This window comes from Cupressus sempervirens, chromosome 5, assembly GCF_028749045.1.
Source record: "Cupressus sempervirens isolate cs-2001-9-10 chromosome 5, ASM2874904v1, whole genome shotgun sequence".
NCBI classification, from domain to species: domain Eukaryota; kingdom Viridiplantae; phylum Streptophyta; class Pinopsida; order Cupressales; family Cupressaceae; genus Cupressus; species Cupressus sempervirens.
The window spans coordinates 484,807,221-484,831,193 of NC_143122.1; the positions used below are offsets into that span (position 1 = coordinate 484,807,221).

The 23,973-nt window shown below is 34.8% G+C and overlaps 1 protein-coding gene and 1 pseudogene across 3 annotated transcripts in view; both read left to right on the top strand.

Moving 5' to 3' along the window:
- LOC149556854 (Kelch repeat-containing F-box family protein) overlaps positions 1-3,251 on the top strand; it is a 111,585-nt gene extending 108,334 nt beyond the window's left edge. For all 3 annotated transcript variants that reach the window (XM_089831444.1, XM_089831442.1, XM_089831443.1), the window contains one exon: positions 1,780-3,251. In XM_089831444.1, coding sequence (XP_089687570.1) covers positions 1,780-2,768 — 989 coding nt within the window. In that variant the 3' untranslated portion in view covers positions 2,769-3,251. The remainder of the gene's footprint in view (positions 1-1,779) is intronic.
- Positions 3,252-10,161: 6,910 nt separating this feature from the next.
- The window catches only part of LOC149556855 (U-box domain-containing protein 45-like), a 125,651-nt pseudogene continuing 111,839 nt past the window's right edge, over positions 10,162-23,973 (top strand).

Below are 23,973 nucleotides of genomic sequence, written 5' to 3' on the forward strand. Positions count from 1 at the left end.
GCCACTCCTCGAGGCAGATCTTTTATACATATAGTCTATTTTGAAATTAAGCCGATTGATTTATTCCTTCTTGTAGAAGAATTTCTGCAACATGTTAGCATTATAGCTACGTAACTGAATTCTACAAGAGGCTTTGATCAGTGAGAGAAGGGCATCACTTTCTATAAATCACTTAATTCATTTACTAACACAAATCATGCTATCAGTGTCCTTGTTAAGGAAACTGGTGTCTGCACTCCTTTTGCTTTAGATTTCCTACAAAATCCAGGTATAATAATGGACCTTTAAATGCTGACAAATATCATTATCTTCTGTTTCAGCAAAAACTAATTTAATTTTTCTGTGACAAGTTCCTTAAAGAAAGATAAGCATATTTATGATTTGCTTATTTTATAATGTTTCCTTGTCAGTGTTGCTCTATCAATCTCATTATTCTCAGTGCATGCTATGAAATATTATGTATGCTTAGTATTTAAAAAGCCTTAGACAAGTCCTAATCTTCAATTTAATGTGGAATACAAGAAATATAATTTAATATATCTACTGATAAATCATTAAAATTTCCCACTTTGGCTCAGCTTCATTAATACCATGAAGATCCACATCATAGACATATACATCTTTTATGATCTCTATGATATTGAACTTTTTAAGTTCGTGTTATTCAACGAATCTCCATGAAGCCCAGCAATCACTGCAGTTATAAACCATTGAATATTTAAGAGAGTCCTTCCTGAAGCATATTTGATCATTATCCAACACCAAGTTGTAAATTAAAAAATCCAGCTAAGAATAATTGCAAGTTCTTATAAAGTCTCAAATATGGCATTTGAGAGTATATGGTAGAACATGAAAACATACATCTTCCACTTGGAAATATACAGACTGAGTAGTACTTAGATCTCTAGATTGTTGCAGGAGTAACCCTACCATTCAAGTCTTCATCAAATATCCTTGCTGCCAACTTCACAGAACAGATAGCCAACTCTAAATAAATTATGACAATTACAATACATGAGCGAATAGGTAGCTCAGTAGCCATGTGATCTTGAAGAGCCATGTAAGGTGAATTACTATCTTAATTGTTGACAGAGAAGCTAGAACAACAAAAACTCAAACCAGAGGCAATTGAACCATGAAAAGTAGCAATCAGTATTTTATAACATACAATTACAAAGTGAGGACCTCTTGATACTGGTAGACTATTTGGTGGACTTAATGTAATAATTTATGAGTGACCAACAGGTAGTGAATTTGTTATTTTACCAGGAGTTATTCATTTGATTAAAAAAAGAAGTAATAATGGAAACTGGTATTTCTTCAATATCTGATAAATATGAGCTGTGTCTAATTTGCATGTTGATGAATATACTGTTGGTCAATTGGCATGTTAAACTATTCACAGCTAGCAGGACAATCACAACTTACTACACTTATTTGAAGAAAGATCCTTGACTGTTGTTGATTCCATATTGTTAAATTGCATATTCTTCAGCCTTAACCTCCTAGAGAAAAAATAATTAATTTTTTTAGGATGGAGTGTATTTCCTTAATGCTGCCAAGAAATTCCAGGCTAGCTGAAATGATATCTCAAGTAATGTAGGGAGTTTTACATGAAAACTCATAATGGTCAGAATTTGAACACTAGCTCTTAAGTCAGGCGGAGAATACTTAATCCACCATATTTCTTTTGTTAAACAAACTAGAGCTGGATTTGGAATAGAACATAATTCATGTAAGAGTGATTAATTAACCACTACTTTTACTTTATCCTTGCAGGGCGCCATTTAGATGACACATGGATAGCTTCTGTAACAGATAACCTCACAGATGCATTACGATGGCAACAGGTCAAAAGTGGCACACCTAGTGGCCGTTTTGGACAAAGCTGTACAGTTGTGGGAGATTTACTAGTTCTTTTTGGAGGTATTAATGATAATGGGGAACGCCTAAATGACACATGGATAGGGCAAGTTTTGTATGATAAAGCTGCAGTTGGAAGGATTTCATGGAAGCTGCTAGAAGTTGCTGCAGCTCCGGCTCCTCGTGGTGCACATGCAGGCTGCTTTGCTGGGAACAATAGAATTGTGGTTTTTGGTGGAATTGGACCAGATGGTTTGAGACTGAATGATACATGGATGTTGAATCTTAATGAAGGTCAACAACCGTGCTGGCATGAAATTGAAACATTGTTACCACCACCTCCACGATCGGGTCACACACTAACATGGATTGATGGAAATCGCATGATTTTGTTTGGAGGTAGAGGGACCCATTTTGAAGTTCTAAATGATGTATGGATATTTGATATGCAAGGTAACCAGCCACAGTGGGTTGAACTTTGTTCATATGAACCAAATCCTGTGGATGGAATCCCAACACCTCGTTCAGGTCATTCTGCTACTCCTGTGTTTGGAGGAAGAATCCTCATTTATGGTGGGGAAGATGGTTCCAGATGCAGGAAAGGTGATATTTGGATTCTTGATCCATTAGCAGGGAGTTTGATTGACAGTCCAGCATTTTTCACTTCAAGCGCAGAAATGATAGTTCCTGATATAATGCAAAGACCCTTAACTCATAAGATGTGGAAAAAACTCAAACAAAAGGGCTCCCCTCCACATGAGAGGTCCTTTCATGGAGCATGTCCTATTGGTCCTGGGCGATCTATAGTTATATTTGGAGGAATGGTGGATGGTGAGCTTCAGCCAGCTGCAGCAGTTGGATTAAGCTTTGATGCTGCACTCTATCTATTGGAACTTGTTCCATAGTTTTGAGAATGTGTGCAAGTGGCGAAGAAGATCTCCGTGCTGTCAATTATATTTATCATTTATGTGTATCTAACTAGCATGCAAGATATGTATTGTGTACAAAAGTGTCATGGCTTCAAAATTGCCTTCCTTGGAACAGTATCCAGATCTTATCTGAATATTATCCACTCTTTACGTACAAATGTAAACCTCAGATATCTGCATTGTGTTGTGGTGTCCCTTTGTATGTCTATATCATGGGTCGTAAGTTCTCCCTAAATTCAGGTCCACAAGATGGACTTCCAGATGTCCAGATCCTATAAGAACATTTTTCAGGATATGCACATCCATATCAATGCATTTCATAAATCATATATTAGTTGTTAGATGTGTTGTCACATGTTGAAATGCAATACATGCAGTTGTATACATGTAACTATATTTTTTAGTAGTTCCTTTTCCTCTACTAGGGAAGTTATGCAAAATCCAAACTGTTTTCCTCCACTTCAGTTTTTTTGTTACATATGTTGATTGCAATAACTGGTTTCACAAGTAATGAGGAATATTTTTTAAAGATATGCTGTCTGCAGAGGGTCATATATTTATCATTGGTATGAAAAGTTGTTTGAAGTATATATTTAAGTTGAACTTATGGTTGTGGTGGGATACCTCATAAATTGCAACTGGCATTTTAGTTGTTATACATCTTAAACTGAATGTTCTGTTGTGTAAAGCCCTGTGGTTACATCATTTTTCTACAGTCAACTTTTTTGAGACAAACTTTTAAGCACCTTTCTGCGTATCTCCTACAGTGTTCCAAGATGGTGGTTTCAGGGTTGCCTTTTGGGGATGGGACACCATTTTTTGGAGGGATGAAAAGGGACAAGAAGTAAAAGAGTAGGGAAAATATAGAAAGATGATAAAGTTTTTGAATCTGCATGAGATTTGACATAGAAATTAACAATTTTTCATTGTCAGCGTGTGCATACAAGGTAGAAATATGACAACTACAAGATGCTGAAAATTTCAGAAAGTCTACAAGAAGCAACAATGCTTGAAAAATAATACAGTAATTATATTTGTTGTTGCTCTGCCTAATCTTTGCTTGTACTAAAATAGTTTAAATCTGAGTTACTCTCAGTATGAGAGACTACCTTGTCTATAAAATCCTTATCAATCCCTCACTTATCTTATTAATCTGTGATGTTTATAGTTTGAAAAGTCGCTAGTCTTATCAATCTTGAAGTTGCAAAGCAATATGTAGGGATGCCAATTTTCCCACTTTTTGAAATGTAAGCCTATACCTCTTAATCAACGAGTAAGAAGTATGCAGACTAGTTTTCTAGCAAAGAAATTGGCATTGTGCGAACAGAGGTGAATGACAAGTGTGCTCAACTCTACCGCATTTTCACCATGTGGCATGTACTATTTGAATATAATAAGTTTGAGTCATTTTAGCCTTAGGTTTGCTGAATAATTGAAAAAAAACAATCCATCACTATTGAAGTAAAGTTATTTGGTCTGTATTGTCCATTTTTCAAAAGGTTTTTATAAATTGCTTTTTCATCCCTTAATCTTTAAAAAAAGAGTCTCTCTTCTAGTTTTGGGCGCATAACATTTGGAATTTAGAGCATAGATTGTCATATAAGGGGGCGTTCATGGCCATTCATTATTGTGTCTAATTCCAAAACAAGGCTCTTCCCATGAATTTCCTGTTTAATTTGGAGAAACATGTTTCACACATCTTTAAAGAATATAAAAGGTGGTGTTGGCATATCTAATCGTGTGGGAGAGATTGAGCAAATTTACAAATATATTTGTAAATAAAGTACTAAAAAACAATAAAATTAAAAGGATAAACTCACTAATATCAAAAAGTAAATTTAAAATACAAATTTCTTTCTTAATAGTAGACCACCAATTATCATCAAGGATTTTGGGTTTTACTTTTTCTTCTAATTATGTCCACATTTGTACATCTAACCCACTTCAAATTAATTGTAATTCATTGTAGATATTATTGCACCTCAATTACTCTCTCTAGCAAAATTAAGTAATTGACATATTTATTGTCCGTGAGTTTAAAGATTTTTGTACTATTGTTCAACATTAGAAGACATGAGATAAAAAAATTGTTCATCTTCCATTATCATATCAATTGATTTACAATATATGTCAAATTGATGACCACCTATACAACATTTGAAGCCCCAACGTTTCATTTTGGTCATGCTCAAAATTTAAAATTAGACTTTTACATTGTTGTGTCTTACGAGGAATCAAAATATAGAAGAAAATAATAACCAATTGCACATAGTAATTGAACAATTCACTCTTAGGTAGTTTTGGCTCATATCCTTCATCAAACGCCTCACCTTTGGATATTGTCTTTCGAGAAGGATACACCATGGTCAATGTTTTGCAAGGGAGCGTACGAGGAATTACTATTTATCCTATTTTTAAAGATCTCTGTGAAATGATAACACAACCCATGAAATGAGATGGTATTGACAAAAAATAAAAACCGATTGAGTTATTTACCTTATCCCATGATTGAAGAATCAACATCCTTACAATTGTGCCTTGCTTATCACTAGTCATTATTGTTCCTTTTGTAGAACTTTCATTAGTCCTGGATAGCATAACAAATTGTATAAATTCAATTGGCCAACCCTTAGATTTACTAGGTCTTCCATTAACAACTAAAAACATTGACCACCTTAGTTGTGGTTATCTTTTTCCTCAATTTCTAACGGTAATGTCTAGATATAAAAAAGATTATTGGTGTTCCAATCGAATGAATTTTGTTTTCTAAACAATGTTTTCCCATGTTTCATGTAAACAATATCAGAAGTATGAAAGTTGAGAATGTTATTTTGTTCTTGTTCTTTTTTTTTTTGGTTGCATGTCACACCCATAAACAAGGTTGATTATGTATTTGTCAGGTCATGAATGATAATAGGAAATGAGGGATATTTAAATGAAAAGGAAAGTTTGGCTAGTTCTTTGTAGCAACATTAATGTATATGTCCAACACTTGTAAAGGGTTATCGAGTTTCAAAGGAAAGAGCATAAAAGAGACGTTCTTTCGTAAAGAAGCACAATACATGTCGTAACAATGAAAAGGGCTACTATCAAAGATGATAAAAAGAGCTCTCCCAATTCATTGCCAAGTGGTAGGCAAGGCAAAAATGCATTCCTAAGTTCCATCAATACCCAAGTGGCAAGAATGAAGGAAATGTGCTCTTGAATTATTATTGGTGATAGTTTATGTGATACACATGAATATATGACGTGCCTAGAACATTTTTAAATGAAATATACAACCTATAATTATACCATAATGAATTTTACCAAGTCTTGGTGGTACATTTGGTTGAAATAAATACCTTAAATGGATCAATAAACCATTTAAGTTATACATTCTTGACAAGCATGCCCTAAGATGATGATGATGATGATTCAAGTAGTTTATGTCCAACTTGTGCATATCTAGATTGTTCTTGTCATGAGTTGAATGATTTTAGTAAGTAAAACATGGGCCAAGCACTATTGATTACATGCAACAAAACATGTTCTAGGGTGCACCTATGAGCAGTTAGTTAGCCTTGAAGTTGATTATAGTTAAAATTAAATAGACCAACTAATTTTTTTTTGCCTATAACAAACAGAAACAAAGTGATGTAAATATTGTTTCATACAACTTTCTTTAAGGATACAACTTTCTTTAAGGAAGTTAAGTAATTGCTGAAAATTAAATACGCTAACTCATTTTTTTTCGCCTATAAGGAAGTTAAGTAGTGAAACAACTTTCTATGCTAATTTTGAGAGGAGCATAATGTAAAATCTTTCTCAAATTTACTCAATAGTTATAGAAACTTAACTAAAATACTATAAATAACATGCATACCAACATACTCCTCACAATAACAATAAAAAACATGACGATGAGCAAGAGAGCATGGGTATTTTTGTGAAGCAACAAAGGATGATTTTGATGAAGTAGATGTAGACTTAGATATATTTTTAGAGTTTCCCTTAAGGCTCTTGACATGCCTCCGTGTATGGTATTTTTGAATGTGCACCTACACATGGCCTTTTTCTTTGGTCCTGTACTTTTGTTCTTGCATTATGCAAGAACAAAAGTACAGGAGTATTTTTGGTATGCCACTTCTATTCAAAATATAAACAGATTTCATCCTTCAGTAGGTGCCAAATTTTGTGAAGATCAAAATTTGTTTTGGTTGTGGTGATCCCATCAACTCTGAAATATGTCATGTATTTCAAAGTTATTTATCCTTTGGTAATTGTGTTATGCAACATGCTTATCTTATGTTTGACCTATTTATGGGTCCCATGGTAATGTGCTATGGAGAGCATTATGTGCAACCTATCTTTTGGATCTGGTTCTAGCATGCTGATCCTTATGGAACATTTCAACACTACAATTCAATATGGCACATTTTGGTAGGCCAACTTATTTGTATGGTTATATAGGTTTATATAGAGAACATCCTTTTGGATCCAAATATGTATTTCTGTGTGTGGAAAAGTGTGCAAATGGAGAAAGTGGTGCAAAGGGTTATGAAGTAATGCAATAGGGATTAGAGAAGCAAGTGGAAGACAAGTGACATGGCGAGGTATTTAGTATCATAGAGGTTGTTGAAGATTGGCAAACAATTCCTAACCAGATCTGCTGGATATAATTGTTGCGCCCATAAATGCAACTTCATCAATTCATGTTTGGTCTATAAGATTTTTTTTTGTAGTTAGTTGTTTTTGTACCTGGGCAGTTAACCCACCAAGAATGAGCCTACCTCCCAGTGAGCCCTTCTGTTAAAATCACCTCAACTGGTGTTATTATTTACGAGAATTAGTTTCTTTTTGGTTCTCATCATCTTGGGTTTCCACAAATTTTGGTTTTCATGGTGTATGATGCTTATGTATTTTCATGTTGTATCTGTTTATCTATATGATTGATTTAATATTTCTATAGATTAAATGAGCTTGAGAATTTTTTGATGATAATTGATTCACCTCCCCTCAGCTGTCATGATTTTTCAACAATTAGTATAAGAGCTTGGTACCTTGCAGATAGAGTTTAATTGCTCGAGGGATATCTTGGCAGTTTGAGAAGATGACAAAAGATTAATACTTAGATGAAGGAATAAATACAATGTTGGATGATATAGAATGCACAAATTTAAAGAAAAAACGAAGATAATTCTTGCATCTCCAAGATAAGGTAGAAAACCCACAAGTTCAAAGCAAGGCATAAAGAGGTAACCCAAGAGCTAAGGGAAGCAACAAAGAATGTTTTCAAATAGAAGCCATGAATGGATGAATAAAAAAAGACTAAAGAATTTTTCAAAGACACCATCAAATAGAAAATGGAATAATGGAAGAAAATTTCAAGGACACTATCAATCTAAAAACAGAACAAAATGGGAAGTTGGATCAAGAGTTAATGAAGTTAAGATTGGAAGCAAGAGTATGTGATGATAGTGTAATTTTGAATCAAATTTTGTTCCTATAGAAAAGTCACAATTATAAAGGAATTGGTTTCTCTAGTGAGAGTTCAAGTTATATCATCAAGAGCAAAGACAAGAAAGTTGAAGCTAAAGCAAAATTTGAAGTAACAAGCGAGGTTTGATACTCATGAACACCTACAAAAAGACCTCCGGTCAAGCAACCAAATGTTGAAAGGTACTTATCATTTAATGGTCATTATTTTATATGCAACAGAGTTGGACAAAGCCTGTAGAGTGTAAGAGAAAGAGAGATCAGAGTATTCAATATTTTAGCTGTCACAAGGCAAGTCAATATAGAACTCAATTGTCTAATCCGGTAAGATGAATGGGATAAATAATGTGTTTTATGACAATGCTATTTATATCATAATTATGGTCACAAAGTTAAATAATGCAGATCTAGAGTTCACACAGTCAAGATAAAGGAATTTCATATGTTATAAATGTAGTCAACCTAGACATTATGCCAACACTTTCAGATTTGTTGCTGCTCTAGATTAATATGGAAATGAAAAGAATGTTGTAGAATGAGATGAATCTAAGAAGAATACAATCATGGTATGGAAGAAGGAAATAAGTAATGAGAGATCATCCATGGCACCATATCTTGGTGTCATACTCTTCTAGAAAACTGAGCTTACTACCTTGGCTCAGGGGAGTTTTGTAATGCTTAATCTAATAGTTCCCCCTCTCTGTAGTGATATATGTTGAGTCTGAGGTATCTTTGGTATGTTTTGGTTGGTAATGTATGATAAGTTTAATCTGGTTGAATGGAAGGCAAAGTATGATTGCTGACATCATTGATATATCTTTTTGGCGCAAATGTCATCATGAGTAATTATGGTTTATCATCATTTGCAAAGAAGGATGAAAAGAAGTTGAAAAGAGTCAAAGGGTTTAAAGAAGCTAAGTCAAGCGTGATAGTGGAATCTAGGTTGATTGTTAGTAGATCTAGTGGTAGTGATTCACAAAGCCCGAAGAAAGTAGAGTTGGAGGAATTTGATCGTCAAAAGATAAGAAAAATGAAAGTCGGGATAAAGGCTAATGAGTTGTAGCACATTCAAATGTTGGGTATGGATCTATAGGGAGAATTCCCCTACTTTGCTGATAGAAAGTCTATATTGTTCTTGTTGAGTCAATTTAACAATGACATCATCATATGGAATAAACCCCATTTGGATGAATGAATCCATGGAAACAATTATTGGCTTGTGCAGTATTGGTGACCTCCGAGGAAAAATAAATAGTGAACTATAAAGAAGTTGAGGAACTTATTGGCATCGGCAAGGAATCCTTTGCTTTTCTAATAAACACCATTATTGATCTTGTAGTAAGATATGTTGTGTTCATAATCACCTATAAAAATTATTTTCAAAATCATGAAGGTGTTGTGCATCTTCTATTGTTGTGAATTTGACACATAAGATAGTAAAGAAAAATGTTAAGTTTGATTAATGTAGTCTATTATTGGAGAAATTTGTTTGAGATTGTCTTTGTTTGAGGGTTATTCCTTCTAGCTTAGGTCACTGCTTATGTGTTTAGCTTTTTACTCTTTGGATTCATTATTTACAAGAGAAAATATTTAGTGGAAGTTTGACATCCTCATCAAAAAGAGAGTTTACATGTATTGGAGTATATGGAAGATGAAGAGAATACATACAAAGTTTACTTCTCATCCTTTTAGAGGGATCTATGCTTCATTGTAATATTCTTTGATCTTGTGTATTCAATCATATTGAGGAGGCTTACTCTTTTGATAAGAGATTACTGTTGGTGGTTCCCCTTCAGAACCTAAATGAAGACTTAAAGGGAAAAGGAAGACTAGCTTTAAGGGAAAAGAAGTCATCACTATCCCAGAAGAAGAGGAAAAGAAGAAGGAAGCAATGTCTCCATCTATATCCAACTTAATTGGTTCAGATTTAGTTCAGTCTAAATTGGAGGACGATGATCTGGAAAGGCTTGGTCAAATATGGTATGTTTTCTCTTTGGTCATTAGGCTTCCAATTAAAGTGACTTAGTAGATTATTTTCTCAGAATGGGAATTGATGTTTTTGCTATTTTTAGCTGATGGGCTTTCACCTGGGTGAAAGCTCACCAACAATTCCTCATGCAGCTGCTTTCAGAGGGCTGTCGGGATTCCCTCACCTCCACCGCCGGCAAGGGCATGCCATGGCCCTGATTGCTGAGTGATTGAGCAGCAAGTGGACAAGTGGACAATAAGCTGCTTCCCAGCCAGGTGGGAGGCCACAAATCTGTCATTGGGGTATGCCATTCCTACCTAGTGATCTATTTTGTTGGGGTTTTGATTTACAAAAAGCAGGAAGTGATAAGGGTTGGAATGGATTTATATCAATTCTTATCAATTGTTATCATTTGTTATTTTGAGATTCCATGTTTGTATTTTGTTGTTTGTAGAATGTAGATTTGTTTGTTTGAAATGGATCTGTTCTTTTGTGGTTGTGAGCTTTGTTTGGCTTGGTTTGAATCTGTTTCCATCCAATTCTCTGGACGGTAGAAAGCATAGTTTACCGGATAGTTATCTGGTAGTTTACCCAATAGGGGATCCCTCCTTTTGCATGCACGAGCATCAATCGGCATGGGCGACTTTTTGTCATTTTAGGGTAGGGTATCTTGGGGAAACAGTTGTTCTTGTTAGGTTTCCGTCCTGCTTGTGCATTGCTGGGGTATAGAACTTGGGGGCTGGCCTAGCTTTCTTTATAGTAGTTGAGGTTGGGAGGCAATAGAGTTCGCTGGTTGTAGACTTAGCGTTAACCCAGAATAAGCTGGACCGTCTTGAGTCCTCCAGTACCATCTCTCAATTTCCTATTTCCTTATTAATTTATTAATTGCCCAACTATTTCCTTTTTAATTTATCAACTACCCAGCTCTTCAAACAGGGAAAAGAATTATATGTGCAGCCATGAAAATAAAAAAACATCTAATCAAACACTTGTGCTTTCTGAGCTTTCTAATTGTAGCTCATGTAGAATTACTATTATTCAATTCTGACAATATTGTTATCCGACTACATTTGATCGAGGCATCAGCTGGTTCAGAATTGTGTTCCTCTTGGCAGCCATCAAGTCTACTGAATAGATGGTGTATAGTCAAGGTAAACAATATGGTCTGGTCAAATCATTTTGATCTTTTGCCAACAATCTGTAGTCTTCTTGTATGGTAATTTCATTTCTGAATAAAGATATCATGTTCTCCTACATCTAGTATGCAGTCTCATCTCTATTATTAATTCATATATTCCTTTTATCAGACAGAGCAGTAAACATATAGTGACATTCCCTTTATAGAAACCAGGTCTAATATAAGAGATTTGTGCCCTTAGACCTGAATAGGGGCAAGAACAGACCACAAGGTGGTTGAAACGAGAGATCAAGCAATCTTTTGATGATCATAGAGCAAAGGGATGAAGAAGATGATTACAAGAAACACTCCAGGAAAATATAGTTGTACAATTCCCAAGTCAAAGCCCTTCCTGAGAACAAAGCAAAAGCTGATGCATAAATTTGAGTTGGACTCAGCACAGAAGTATTCCACAAGAAGGAAATACAGAATAGCAAAGTGGGAAGAATTAGCAAGGGACTCCACAAGGTCATCACTGTTGGTTTTACTAAGCTAAACTTGGAAAGCTAACTAGATTCCTCACTTTCTTTTCCATTCCCCAAGTATACTTTATCTCAAATAAAACATGCTAGCTGATTCTATAATATTGCTTGTTTGCGAAGCTTTGCAGCAGTACTAGATTGGACTGAAATCTCTTGAAAGCAGGTCATAGCTCATATGCTTTCCCAACTTGTATAGCTGTTTTAGAACTTCTTGTTTGTAACAATTTATTGAAAAAACATTAGCAGCTGTAGCAGCACTGATATGTCCTTGCAAAACCCAATGAAGAGTGTACGCTAACATTCAATTATATTGGCTATTGTACACTATATGAGTCAATTTAAAAGTGAAGCTTAATATATAAGAATACAGCTTGACAGTCTATTAATGTATATGAACTTAGATAATTTCTCTTCAATGAAAATAGCATTTGATTTTGAAAAAGTTAATTATCTTTGGCAGATCTTTCAGTGCTTTAAAACTGATCTCTCTTTCTCAACACCCAGAGTAAAAGAAACAAATGAGCCACACTTTTCAATGCTCATGGTAAGCTAAGCCAACGTTTTACTTGTATGGCTGTTTTACAACTTTTTGTTTGTAACATTTCATTGAAAAAGTATTAGCACCTGTAGCAGTACTGATATGTCCTGGAAAGATGATTTCATTTCGAACTTAGGAAATACCATGCCTACGTAACATGTCAGCTCCTTGGCTTCTAGCCCTTACTAGCATCACCTTCAGCACTTTATGCTCAGCTTTCTTTTTTTCGAACCATTGAAATTCACTGTAGCCATTACATATGGGGACTTCTAATAACCAAAATACAGATGTATATTACTCTCCTGTGTTTACTCGGGATTTCTGGGCTTACCTATAGGCTAGATTTTTATACTATAGGTTTCTATACAAACTTTTTTTAACAAATAAAATCTTTTCACAATGGTTAACCTAGGCTTTAAGAAGGTATAACGTATGAGCTTATATTTTCAAACTGTAATCTTAGTGAACAGTTTCATTATGGCCTGCACGTGACTATATTTGTTATTGTACCCCAGTACACCCTGTTGTTTGTAACTTCATTAAGTTCAAGCAATTTGATACAGAAAGAAATCCATGAAAGGGAGAACAATTTCATACAGCAGCAAACTCCTCAAAGTGGGTTAATGCATTTGCAGAAAATTATAACCAATCTTAAAAGTGGGTCAATGCATTTGGATCAATTTATAACCAATCGTAAAAGTAGGTCAATGAATCTGGATCAAATTATAAGCATTATTGAATGTGGGTCAATCAATTTGGTTCTAGTTATAACCAACATTGAAGTGAATCAATATATTTGGAGCAAATAATAACCAATCTTGAAAGTGGGTCAATGGTTTCAGATCAAAATATTGCTTCGTCTCAACATATGAATGGAAATATGTCAGCCCCAGATGATAACAACAATTTTCTTGATTTGCCAAGAAAAATATCAGTCTTCCTCACCAAGAAATGACAATGAATTGCCTAATCTCCATTGGCAGAACACCCAAGAAACATTGCCTATCAAATTTCCACCTTGCCCACCACGCAATATTGCCAATAAATTGCCTAATCTCCATTGGAAATACTCTCAAGAACTCTCTAAGTAATATTGCCAATGAATTGCCTAATCTCCGTTGGCAGAAATCTTAAGGAATGGAACGGCAAGAAAATCTTATGAATGCTAATGTAAATTATCTGTGTGACAATATGGATTTGCAGGAGGAAGATTTTTGTATGATGGAATCTTATATGGAGGTGGAGTTCATTATTGCATTTCTTTCAAGATGACCTTTGCAGCAAGGTATGCAACTTCCATTGGCATCTGGGTGTTCGGCTATGAAGTAAAGGATGTGAAAGATGTGAGATACTCACATTAGTGAAGAGCAAACAACAGACAGTAGGGGAGGCGTCAGTACAGCATACAGAATAAGCACACTCTATGTAAAACACGGGGGAGACAGCAGTAGAGCTAACAGCAGCATCCATTGATTCACTATCATCAGAGGAAGGTTCAGCTACTGAGACATTTCGATCCCTAACCCTATCGGTTGTACTCTTGCACCCTGCATGGGCGCAGGTGCTAGTTTATTTCTTGCATAATGATTTGGTAGAAGTTTTTAGGAAAATTTGTTGGAACAAGATTCTAAAGGAAATAAGATTAAAGTTATGATTGCTGCAGAAGACATGCCAAAAAAAAGAAGTTGCCAAAACATAAGGTGAGACAAGAGAGTGCATTGAAGAGAGTTTGATTTCTACATGTATCGTCTCTAGTGGCCTACTATTGTTGATAATTAAGCCGAGAGACTTTATACAGCGGTATCATTCTTCAATGTAAACAATTAGCTTTTCTGAAAAAAAAAATAGACATTCATTTACATGTCTTATGATGTGAGGTGGCAGATAAGATTTGAAAAGTTAGGAATGTAATGAAGAGTTGGTAGATCAGTTACATAATGTCATATGTTGCATGCTTAGTTTTCTCTGTCGACCAGGCAAATTTCTTTTAAACCACTAACCAATTTGTATATACAGTACCAATTAGTTTAAGCAGGATTTAATATCTGTATTAAAAAAAAAATTTCTATGCCCCTGCTGCCTCCTCTGCAGTCTACAAAGTGCCCATGTTGTATCAGGGTAAACGAATCAAAGCTTTTGGCTCCGTTGCTGGGTCAACACCAATGTCACTTGTTTATTTGTCCCCCTGTAGACAGTAGGGCGAATCCTGCCTCTGCATATGGATATGCACGTTTCTGGAACATTGGCTCTGGAGCACCACATTTGCACCCATCTTGATATCAAGATCCAGCCGCTACGCCCTATATAGCTTTGTTCGCATCACCTTGTATATTTCCAGTCATTCAACCTGAACCGGATCCACTGAAAGACCCTGCGAGAGGGGCACTTGATCGAGCGAGTGCAAATAAGTGGGTACCTTTGTTCCAACAATGAGGGGGAGGGCCAATTCGGAGCCGGCGATTTACTGAGTGGAACCCCTACCAGTACCAGAGCAGGCAAGGGTAGGGACACAAGTGGGAGAGATTGCGGGAGGGGAAGCAACAAAGGTAGAGGCAAAGGCATGTTGAGGGGACCAACCTGAGCACAAAAACAAGGAGTTTTGTGGGTTGTGTCTTTAATCTCAGCAACCCAATTTCTTGAAGGCCTCTGCCTCACACCCACAAATTTCTTTGTCTTTTTGATTCGAACCTCAAATCCTCCCACTCTGTGAACCAGGTCTAGCTGGGACTCGAACTAGGGTTGGATGGTTTCAAAATCTTCATTCTTTTTTCTTCCAATTACCGTCCTTTTCCCGCCACCTCCGTTGAGAGTATGTGAGTATTCGTGTTTCTGAGCGTTACGGATCTGAGGTTTTAAATAATTTGATTTCAATCGGCTGTTTCTTGTGTGTTTCTCTTGGTTTCTGAAATTTTGTCTGAGAAGGTTTCTTTTGGCGCCGGTAAGATTGATAAATTACATTGTTATATGAGCTCTTAACGATTCAACAATTTGTAGTCTAAAATATTCCTATTCAACAAAATAATGATTTTTCTAGTGCATATATTTGTGGTGGGTGGCTTTTTATATTTTTAATTTGAAATGTAAGTTTATATTTTTCTAGTGCATATAAGCTTGATTGCTAAGGTTACATAAAGCATAGGTCAAAGATCGTACAAGGGAATATGATAATTGTAAAATTTAATGCATTTTTACTACATATATGATATATTATATACTTTGTGTTCTCTTAAAAAATAAGTTTAGTGCAATAAATCATTTTCTATATATATATATATATATATATTACAAAGGAATGTTTTAAATAACTTACTTTAGAAGTCTCTCTCTCTCTCTTTCTCTCTCTCTCTCTCTCTCTCTCACACACACACACACACACACACACACAATAAAAAAAAACACAAAGTCCTTAGAACTCTCGTACTAATTCCTAACTTCTCTCATTCTCTCACTAACTCCTAACCTCTCTCTCAAACTCGTAACCCTTAATCTCTATTTCTTTGACTAATCCCTAACCCTTGTTAGTTTTAGCTAGCTTGGACAACTGTTTGTCCATATGTGATTAATTGGCAAATATGTGATCAATTTGTTATTAATTGACTCCTTCTAGAAGCCACTAGTAACCTAATGGTTAGGTTACTTTAACCGAGAAGCAACTAGAAACCTCTTGGGTGAGTTGTCTTGATCAAGAAGCAATTAGAAATCTCTTGGTTAAGTAGTATAAAAAGGGGGCCAAGGAAGGCTTTTGGAGAACATAATAGAACAAAGAACAACAAGAGTTGTAGAAGTATTTGTAGTGTTAGCAATGAGCTTGCAGTGTTAGCAAACAGTCTTGCAGTTAGCAAGGATGCAGTGATAGTGTTGGGAATAGCAGTGGGGAATATCAGTAGGAGAAATTAGGAGGTTGTGTGAAGTCTGCCAGCGAGAGACAAGGAATTTTGTATCTCTTGATTTGTTGAAGTTAATATATTTTTCATTTGCAAAACTGGTTTTTCCTTAGGGGTTTTTCTAGGGACGATTTGTCCAAAAATACCGTGTTCTTTGTGTTGTGAATTTCTTTTTATATTTTATTGGTGAAGTTACAGTTGTGTTATTTTTTGATATTAGCTATGAATTTATTTTCGACAGTTTAATAATAGTTTGCGATAGGAGATTAATAATTAGTGACTGCAATAGTGTTAATTTCCACATGGTATCAGAGCCAGGTTGAGGGTAGAAGGGTTTTGCCCTAGGAAAGAAATTAAGGGTTTATATAACCTAGTGTGATCTCTTCATAATTATTATTGCTTTAATTCCTTGAGATGGCTTCAATTGGTTTGAGAGATTAGGATAGATTGGATGGTGCCTCGAATTTTGGAGTTTGGAAGGCCAAAATTTCTTTATTATTGGAAGAGAATGGTATCAAGGATTATGTTACCAGTGTTGTACCTATACCAACATATGTGACACAACTTGCAACATATAAGAAGGACTATGCCAAGGTGAGGAAGATTATCCTTGATGGTGTCAAGCATCATATTGTTCCACTTATCTTAGAGCTAGACATGAAAAATAAGATGTGGGAAGCCATTTTCAATCTGTACCAAAATGCTACCACTAACAGGAAGATGATTCTCAGAAAGAAGTTGAAGAATACCTGGATGAACTAGGGAGAAGAGTTACAAGTTACCTCACCAGGCTTAGACTTGTCAAGGATGAGTTAGTAGTTGTTGGAAATAGTCCTAGTGATGACGAGGTAGTGAGAATAGCCCTAAATGGGTTTTCTAAACAATGGAGTGTCTTTGTTCAAGTTGTCAGTGGACGAGATACCTTATCGAGTTGGGATCGACCATGGACTGATTTCACTTAGGAGGAGTTTAGATAGTCTTGTCAATGGGGCCACCAAGAGTCAGAAAAGTGAGGCGAAACAAGAAAATGTTGCCCTAGCAAGGAAAGGAAAAGCAAAGAAGGGATTTAGCAATGGATCGAATTCACAAAGTGAGAAGAAGGACCTTTTTAAGGTCAAGTGCTTTGGATGTCAGGAGTATGGTCACTATGTTAGTGATTGCCTAGAAAGGAAGAAAGCAAAGAAGTAGGTGGCAGCTTCAACAAGTGCAAAAGAACTCTTCAATAGATTGGAAGATGAGTTTGCACTTATAGCTTGTATGGTGAGCTCAAACTCATAGACTATCTAGTATATAGATAGTGGGGCATCATTTCATATGATAGGAGTTAGAGAGTACTTCTCCAGTTATAAGGAGGAGAACACCAATATCTAGATTTCTATGGGAAACTTGTCCAAACTCAACCCAGTTTGGAAAGGGACTATTCAGTTTCAGAGGGAGAATGGAAAGATAATTCCACTTCATGATGTGTTGCATGTGCCAGGCTTAGCTATGAATTTGATTTCTATATATGTTCTTCAGGATAGGGGGTATAATGTACTCTTTAGAGGGACACGTGTTGATTAAGCATAAGGATTGGAAATCACCCTTAACTATCAGAGTTAGGAATGGTCGCCTTTATAGGTTGCAGTTTGATACTCCCAAGGCACTCATGAGTAGTAGTAATCCTAGAGATCTTGGAGAGCTATGGCATAGGAGGATGGGCCATATTCATCATGGAGGACTCAAATTGCTTTGTGAGATAGTGACAGGTGTTCTAGAGGTGAGCACAGAGCATGATGATGTATATAAGGGATGCATATTGGGGAAGTTTGCAAAAACATCTTTTCCAAGGAGTGACACTAGATCTGAAGGTGTTCTTAATCTAGTACATTCAAATGTATGTGGACTGATGTTGACAAAGTCTATCAAAGGATATGAGTACTATGTTACTTTTATCGATGATTTCTCTAGAAAGACCTAGATATACTTCTTGAAGACCAAGGATGAGGTTTTCAGTCAGTTCCAAGAGTTCAAGGCTCTAGTGGAGAACTTGATAGGAAGGAAGATAAAGGGTCTTCAGTCAGACAATGGAGGTGAGTACAAAGGAAATAACTTCCAAGAGTTTTGTACTAGGGAAGGAATCAAGAGAGAGTGGATTGTTCCTTACAATCCACAACAGAATGGAGTTGTTGAGAGGAAAAACCATTCTATATTGAAGGCGGCAAGAGCTATGCTACATGACCAGGATATGCCCCACTACTTATGGGTAGAAGCGTACAGTACAATAGTCTACATTCAAAATAGGGTTCCACACAAGGTACTAGGGAGGATGACTTTAGAGGAAGCTTTCAGAAGAAGGAAACTTGATGTTAGTCATTTTAGAATATTTGGTAGTTTGGCATATTATCATATTACATACCAAGTTAGATCATTTTGCAGAGAGAGGTACTTTGTTGGGTACAGTGAAACCTCAAAGGCATCTAAGATTTTTATCCCCAGGACTAGAAGAATTATTGTTAGACGTGATGTAAAGTTCATGGAGGACAAGGCATTTAGAAGGTCCAGATATTTGCCAGTAGATGATCAAAGTGACTAGCCAGAAGAAGCTCCAAGGCCTAGTCAAGGGTAACAAAGCAAAAGTACAGTTACTAGTACAAGTGTAGGCTCAGGTGGTGAAGTTTCACAGAGCATGGAGCAACAGGTGCAACAAGAAGAATTAGAGTTTGATATCTCATCCTCTAAAGTTGGCAGCAGGAACTATGAGGTTCAAGAGACACTAAGGGATACTTAGGAGTTTATGGGAGCTCCTAGGAAGAGTACTAGATAACAGAGACAACTAGGCAAGTTCAATGACTATGTGGCATTAGTTAATCAGTTGATAGATAACGAGTCTTCTAGCTATTAGGAGGCTGTAGAGCATCAGGTATGGAAGGATGCTATGATTGAGGAGTATAACTCAATAATGTAGAATGATGTGTGGGAGGTAGTTCTTAGACCAACAGATAGAGTAGTAGTTGGATCACGGTGGATCTATAAGATGAAGCATGATGCAGATTGTAGCATTGATAAATACATGGAAATGTTCATGGCCAAGGGCTTCTCTCAGAAGGAGGGAATAGACTACGGGGAGACATTTGCTTCAGTGGCTAGGTATACTTCCATATGAGCTATGATCTTGTTTGTAGCACAAATGGGATGGCAGATCCATCATATATATGTCAAGACAACATTCCTTAATGGTGAGTTAAAGGAGGAGGTGTACATAGAGCAACCAGAAGGCTTTGTAGCACACAACAAAGAGACCCATCTCTGAAGATTGAAGAGAGCATTGTACAGACTCAATGTAACGCCCCGCTCGGGAACCCAAGAGAATTAAACCTAACATGTTACAATGTTTACTGAACTATTTTTTTTTTTAAAGCTTAAACAACATCAAGATAACATTAATGTGGAAGCAATAAGAACATACATATCAAATACACATTTGCAATTACAGATACAATTTCAATTCCTCAAGGATTCCTTTACGTTGAGTCACATTTAATAATTTTAAATTAATTAGTTTAAGTTTCAAGTACAATGTCTCATGATCATAAAGAAATAACAAATACATGATCGCATAAGCAAAGCATAAGTATATCTAATACAATGAAAGTACATCCACTAAATAACATCCACTGCACATGTCGCAGGGTATGTGAGAATAGATATAGTACATCAGAATACATGATAACATATATACATCATCTGAAAAGAAGTTCTTTGAGATAAGAAATAAGAATGATAAAGGGACATCTTCTGCAACGAACATCCAACAGCTAGCAATGTGAAGGGGGACCCAAATGCTAAGAAGGCACTACCTCCCGACCGCGTGGTTACCTAGTCAGGCTTCCACTCCCACCGTGCAGGGAAGATAATGAACGATCCACATACAGCTAATCGAACATAAAACATTCCTAGGCAAGGTACCCCTAATAGCCAAAACTACCTCAAAGGTAACACATGCTACTCAAGAAGATGAAATAATCCAAAAGTAAGAACACTCAATCCAATACCGACACCACATAATCAAACATCATACATGAACCAAGTATAAACCAAATACCAAGATCATAAGATAAAGTCAACAAAAGACAATCACCTCAAGTCAAAAGCCACTTGTCAAAAGTACATCATCCATGAATCACCAATCATCATCAATGAAAGTAAATAACCATAATAAACACATCCGACAATAGATACACCACCAACAATAAGTACACCACCAGAGATACACAAAATCTACAGAGGAGACTCAGACTACATACTAGGGAGTTTCATCACATGGCTGCTTGAGTTACCCTGGACTGATATCTTAATAGACCTTGGACCCTCAAGCGTTGAGTTACCCTGGACTGGTTACTTTGAACCTCGGACCCTCAACATCACACATATGGAAACTAGAAAGCCCTCTCAAGAAGACGAGGCACTCATCTCATTCCCATCCTTAGTCTATACAAGCACTAAAGGCATGAGTAGATCAAATATCTCTAAGTTATCTTTTTAGTGTGTTTTCCCCCCCATAAATTTTAATTACTAGATTATCACTTATTACATAACTTGCATTAGGTTACCCTGGTACTGACCACTTTGGGTCCCGGACCCCTATGCAAGCCACTCCCAAGTCACGTACCTAGACAACCTCTCCTAAGCACATAAAAACACAGTTGTGTCCCATACCACAACACCCATAAAGATCAAACTCGGTTCCTTAACAGGCAACCTAATAACAAGATGGTTCTCCCACCCAAGTACACATAATTTCTCCACAAGATAAACCTCATAGATATAATCTCCAATACGAATCACAAAACACATCACAAAATCTAGTCCCATAAATAGTATCCAAGAAATCTCACAAAACCTCTGGTGTTCATCCTAGACTGGTCAACACCTAATTGACTCCAAAATCCAAAGGCATAAACATCACATAGAAAACAAGACAATCTCACAGTTGGGTTTGATTTGAAAATACAAAGTTGAGTTAAACAATAAAGTTTCTAGTTCATGTTTGTAGTGCAAGCTTCAAGTAGATAAGATTCATCGTTTACCCCTGTAATTTAACCCATTCTTATATTCCTAGAAATTGCACAATTATCTCTATTCATTTTAAAGTCAATTCTTTCAAAATTATCAAAGGTAATTATTTGTTATTAAATAATACTTATTGATCTTAGAATAAGAAGCTTATAATTTTATAAAACTCAATATTAATAAAATTATATAAGCTTAGAACTTAATTGAACGTCCTTCATCATTAATTAATCTTAATTAAATCATATTTAATTAAATTAATTAATAATTACATAACATATTCATATTAATATATAGTTTATGATTCTAATTTATTTTAATAATAGTTTAATTAAGTATTCTAATTAAATATTATCAAAACTTAGTAATCTTTTCTCTTATCTTCCAAATACATAATAATATAAATTAATTAAAACTTTTAATTAATCATTATTAAATTCCTTAAGTATTTATTTTATTAATTATTATTTAGACAATAATAATAATAAACAACGCTATAATTATCATCTAGCATTTATTATTTAACACTTAATAAACTTAATAACTTTAAAACATTTAATAATTTTGATATATATATTAAATAAAATTCATATTTATTAAATCACATATATTTTATAATGTAAATTTATTACAATTTAAATTAAATAAATTTTAAAATGTATTAAATTTTATTAAAACAAAATGAAACATATATTATTTAGGCGTATTTAAAGGCCCGCCGGCCTGGTACCTGCTGTATTAAATTTTATTAAAACAAAATGAAACATATATTATTTAGGCGTATTTAAAGGCCCGCCGGCCTGGTACCTACGACAGCAGGTACCCTGCTGCACGCAGCAGCAGTACAACTGCTGCCTGCGGCAGCAGAGGTACCGGCTGCCGCGGCTTATTAAAGTCAGCAGCAGGTACGGGGGGGTAATATCCCCACCCTACATTATATTATTATTATTTTTTAAATTTAAAAAAAAAAAAAAAAAAAACAAAACCCAACAATATATTTCGCCCATTATTAATTTATTTAATTTTTTAAACAATTTCAATTTATTTATATTAACTCCATAGTTAATAAAAATAATCAACAAAAACTTTTATAATATAAATATATATATATATATATATATATATTTAACAATAAATAATTTTGTTTTACATTTTTTTTTAATTTATTATATATATATATATATATATATATAATATAAACAGTTGCCATCTAAATCTGATAGGACGAATATGGCAATGATCAAAATTTTTCTTTCTAAATTAGAATTTACCTTTCTTTCAAACCTTACGTGATTTAAATTAATTTTCTCTACGATTTTTTTCATAAATATGAATAATGAAAGACTAATTTCAATCAATCAGATTTGGACAACAATCAAGACGACAAACAGAATTTCAACCACCCAAACAAACACGAAGCACACAGATATATTTTTCAAATTGAAAATGCATTCACAGGGTTTCAAACCCTACCTTGTACTGATGCTAAACTTTGACAATAAGATGAAAACTCCTACACAAAATCCTTCAAGCCACGAGAAATTCCTTTCTTTCGCAAACCCTCTGAGTTGCTTTCCAAAACCTGTGTCCCTCATAATGACCCAAAAACCCTCTAATATAGAATCTAATTACCTTTTAGGGTTTTTGTCACCACCAGTCTGAAATTATAATTATTTTATTTAATTAATTTTTTCATGCACAATTAATTTTCTTTTTAAATTAAAATTTTCTTTTATTATTCCTTCATGCACTTTAAGTGAATTGTTAAATTACTTTATTTAACTTTCCACTTTACTTTACTTTAAATTAATTTATAACTTTAATCTCATGCACACTTTAAAATATCTTAATCAAGTTCACATATTTTATCTTTTAAATTAATCTCTTTTATTTTCAACTCATGCATAATTCATGCGAACTATAATCTTTATGATAATTTAATATCTTTTCACTTTTAATATATTTTTGAACGTTTAATTTGATAAATATTTATTAACTTAAATAACATTAATATTTAGCATTTATTTAAAAATGAACTCTAAATATATTATTATTAAATTAAATAAATATTATCACGTTCTAAATTTAATCTTAAAACTTTTATCTTCAATTTAATTCTTTATATTTAATTAATTTTTCAATTAATTAAATATAATTACATATTCATAATATCATAATAATTTTCCATTAAATTAAATCATTAATTTAATCTTTTAATTAGACTTAATTTAATAGAAAATACATCAAACACTCACAAAACAACATACGCACAAAATACTCACGAGTTTAAAAAGGGTAGACAGTCTGTTACGAGTCCTCCTTGCAAGACAAGTATTATAGGCTTATGGCTAGGATTGGACCTGATCATTATCTTCCCATTCTCACCATTTGAGTATTTGTAATAGGGCACGCTCATCCTGGCAATTCAGGGAAGTCGATGCTCGGTACCTGCATCCTGCATAAAAGACGAGCATGTACATGTATATAATATATCTAAACTAAACAGACAATGGCAGGGAGTGGTGCATCGTGTAGATCCCGACTAGCAGGTGACTACGACTCCCTCCCTTAACCACATCAAACACTTCAGACAGAAAGATA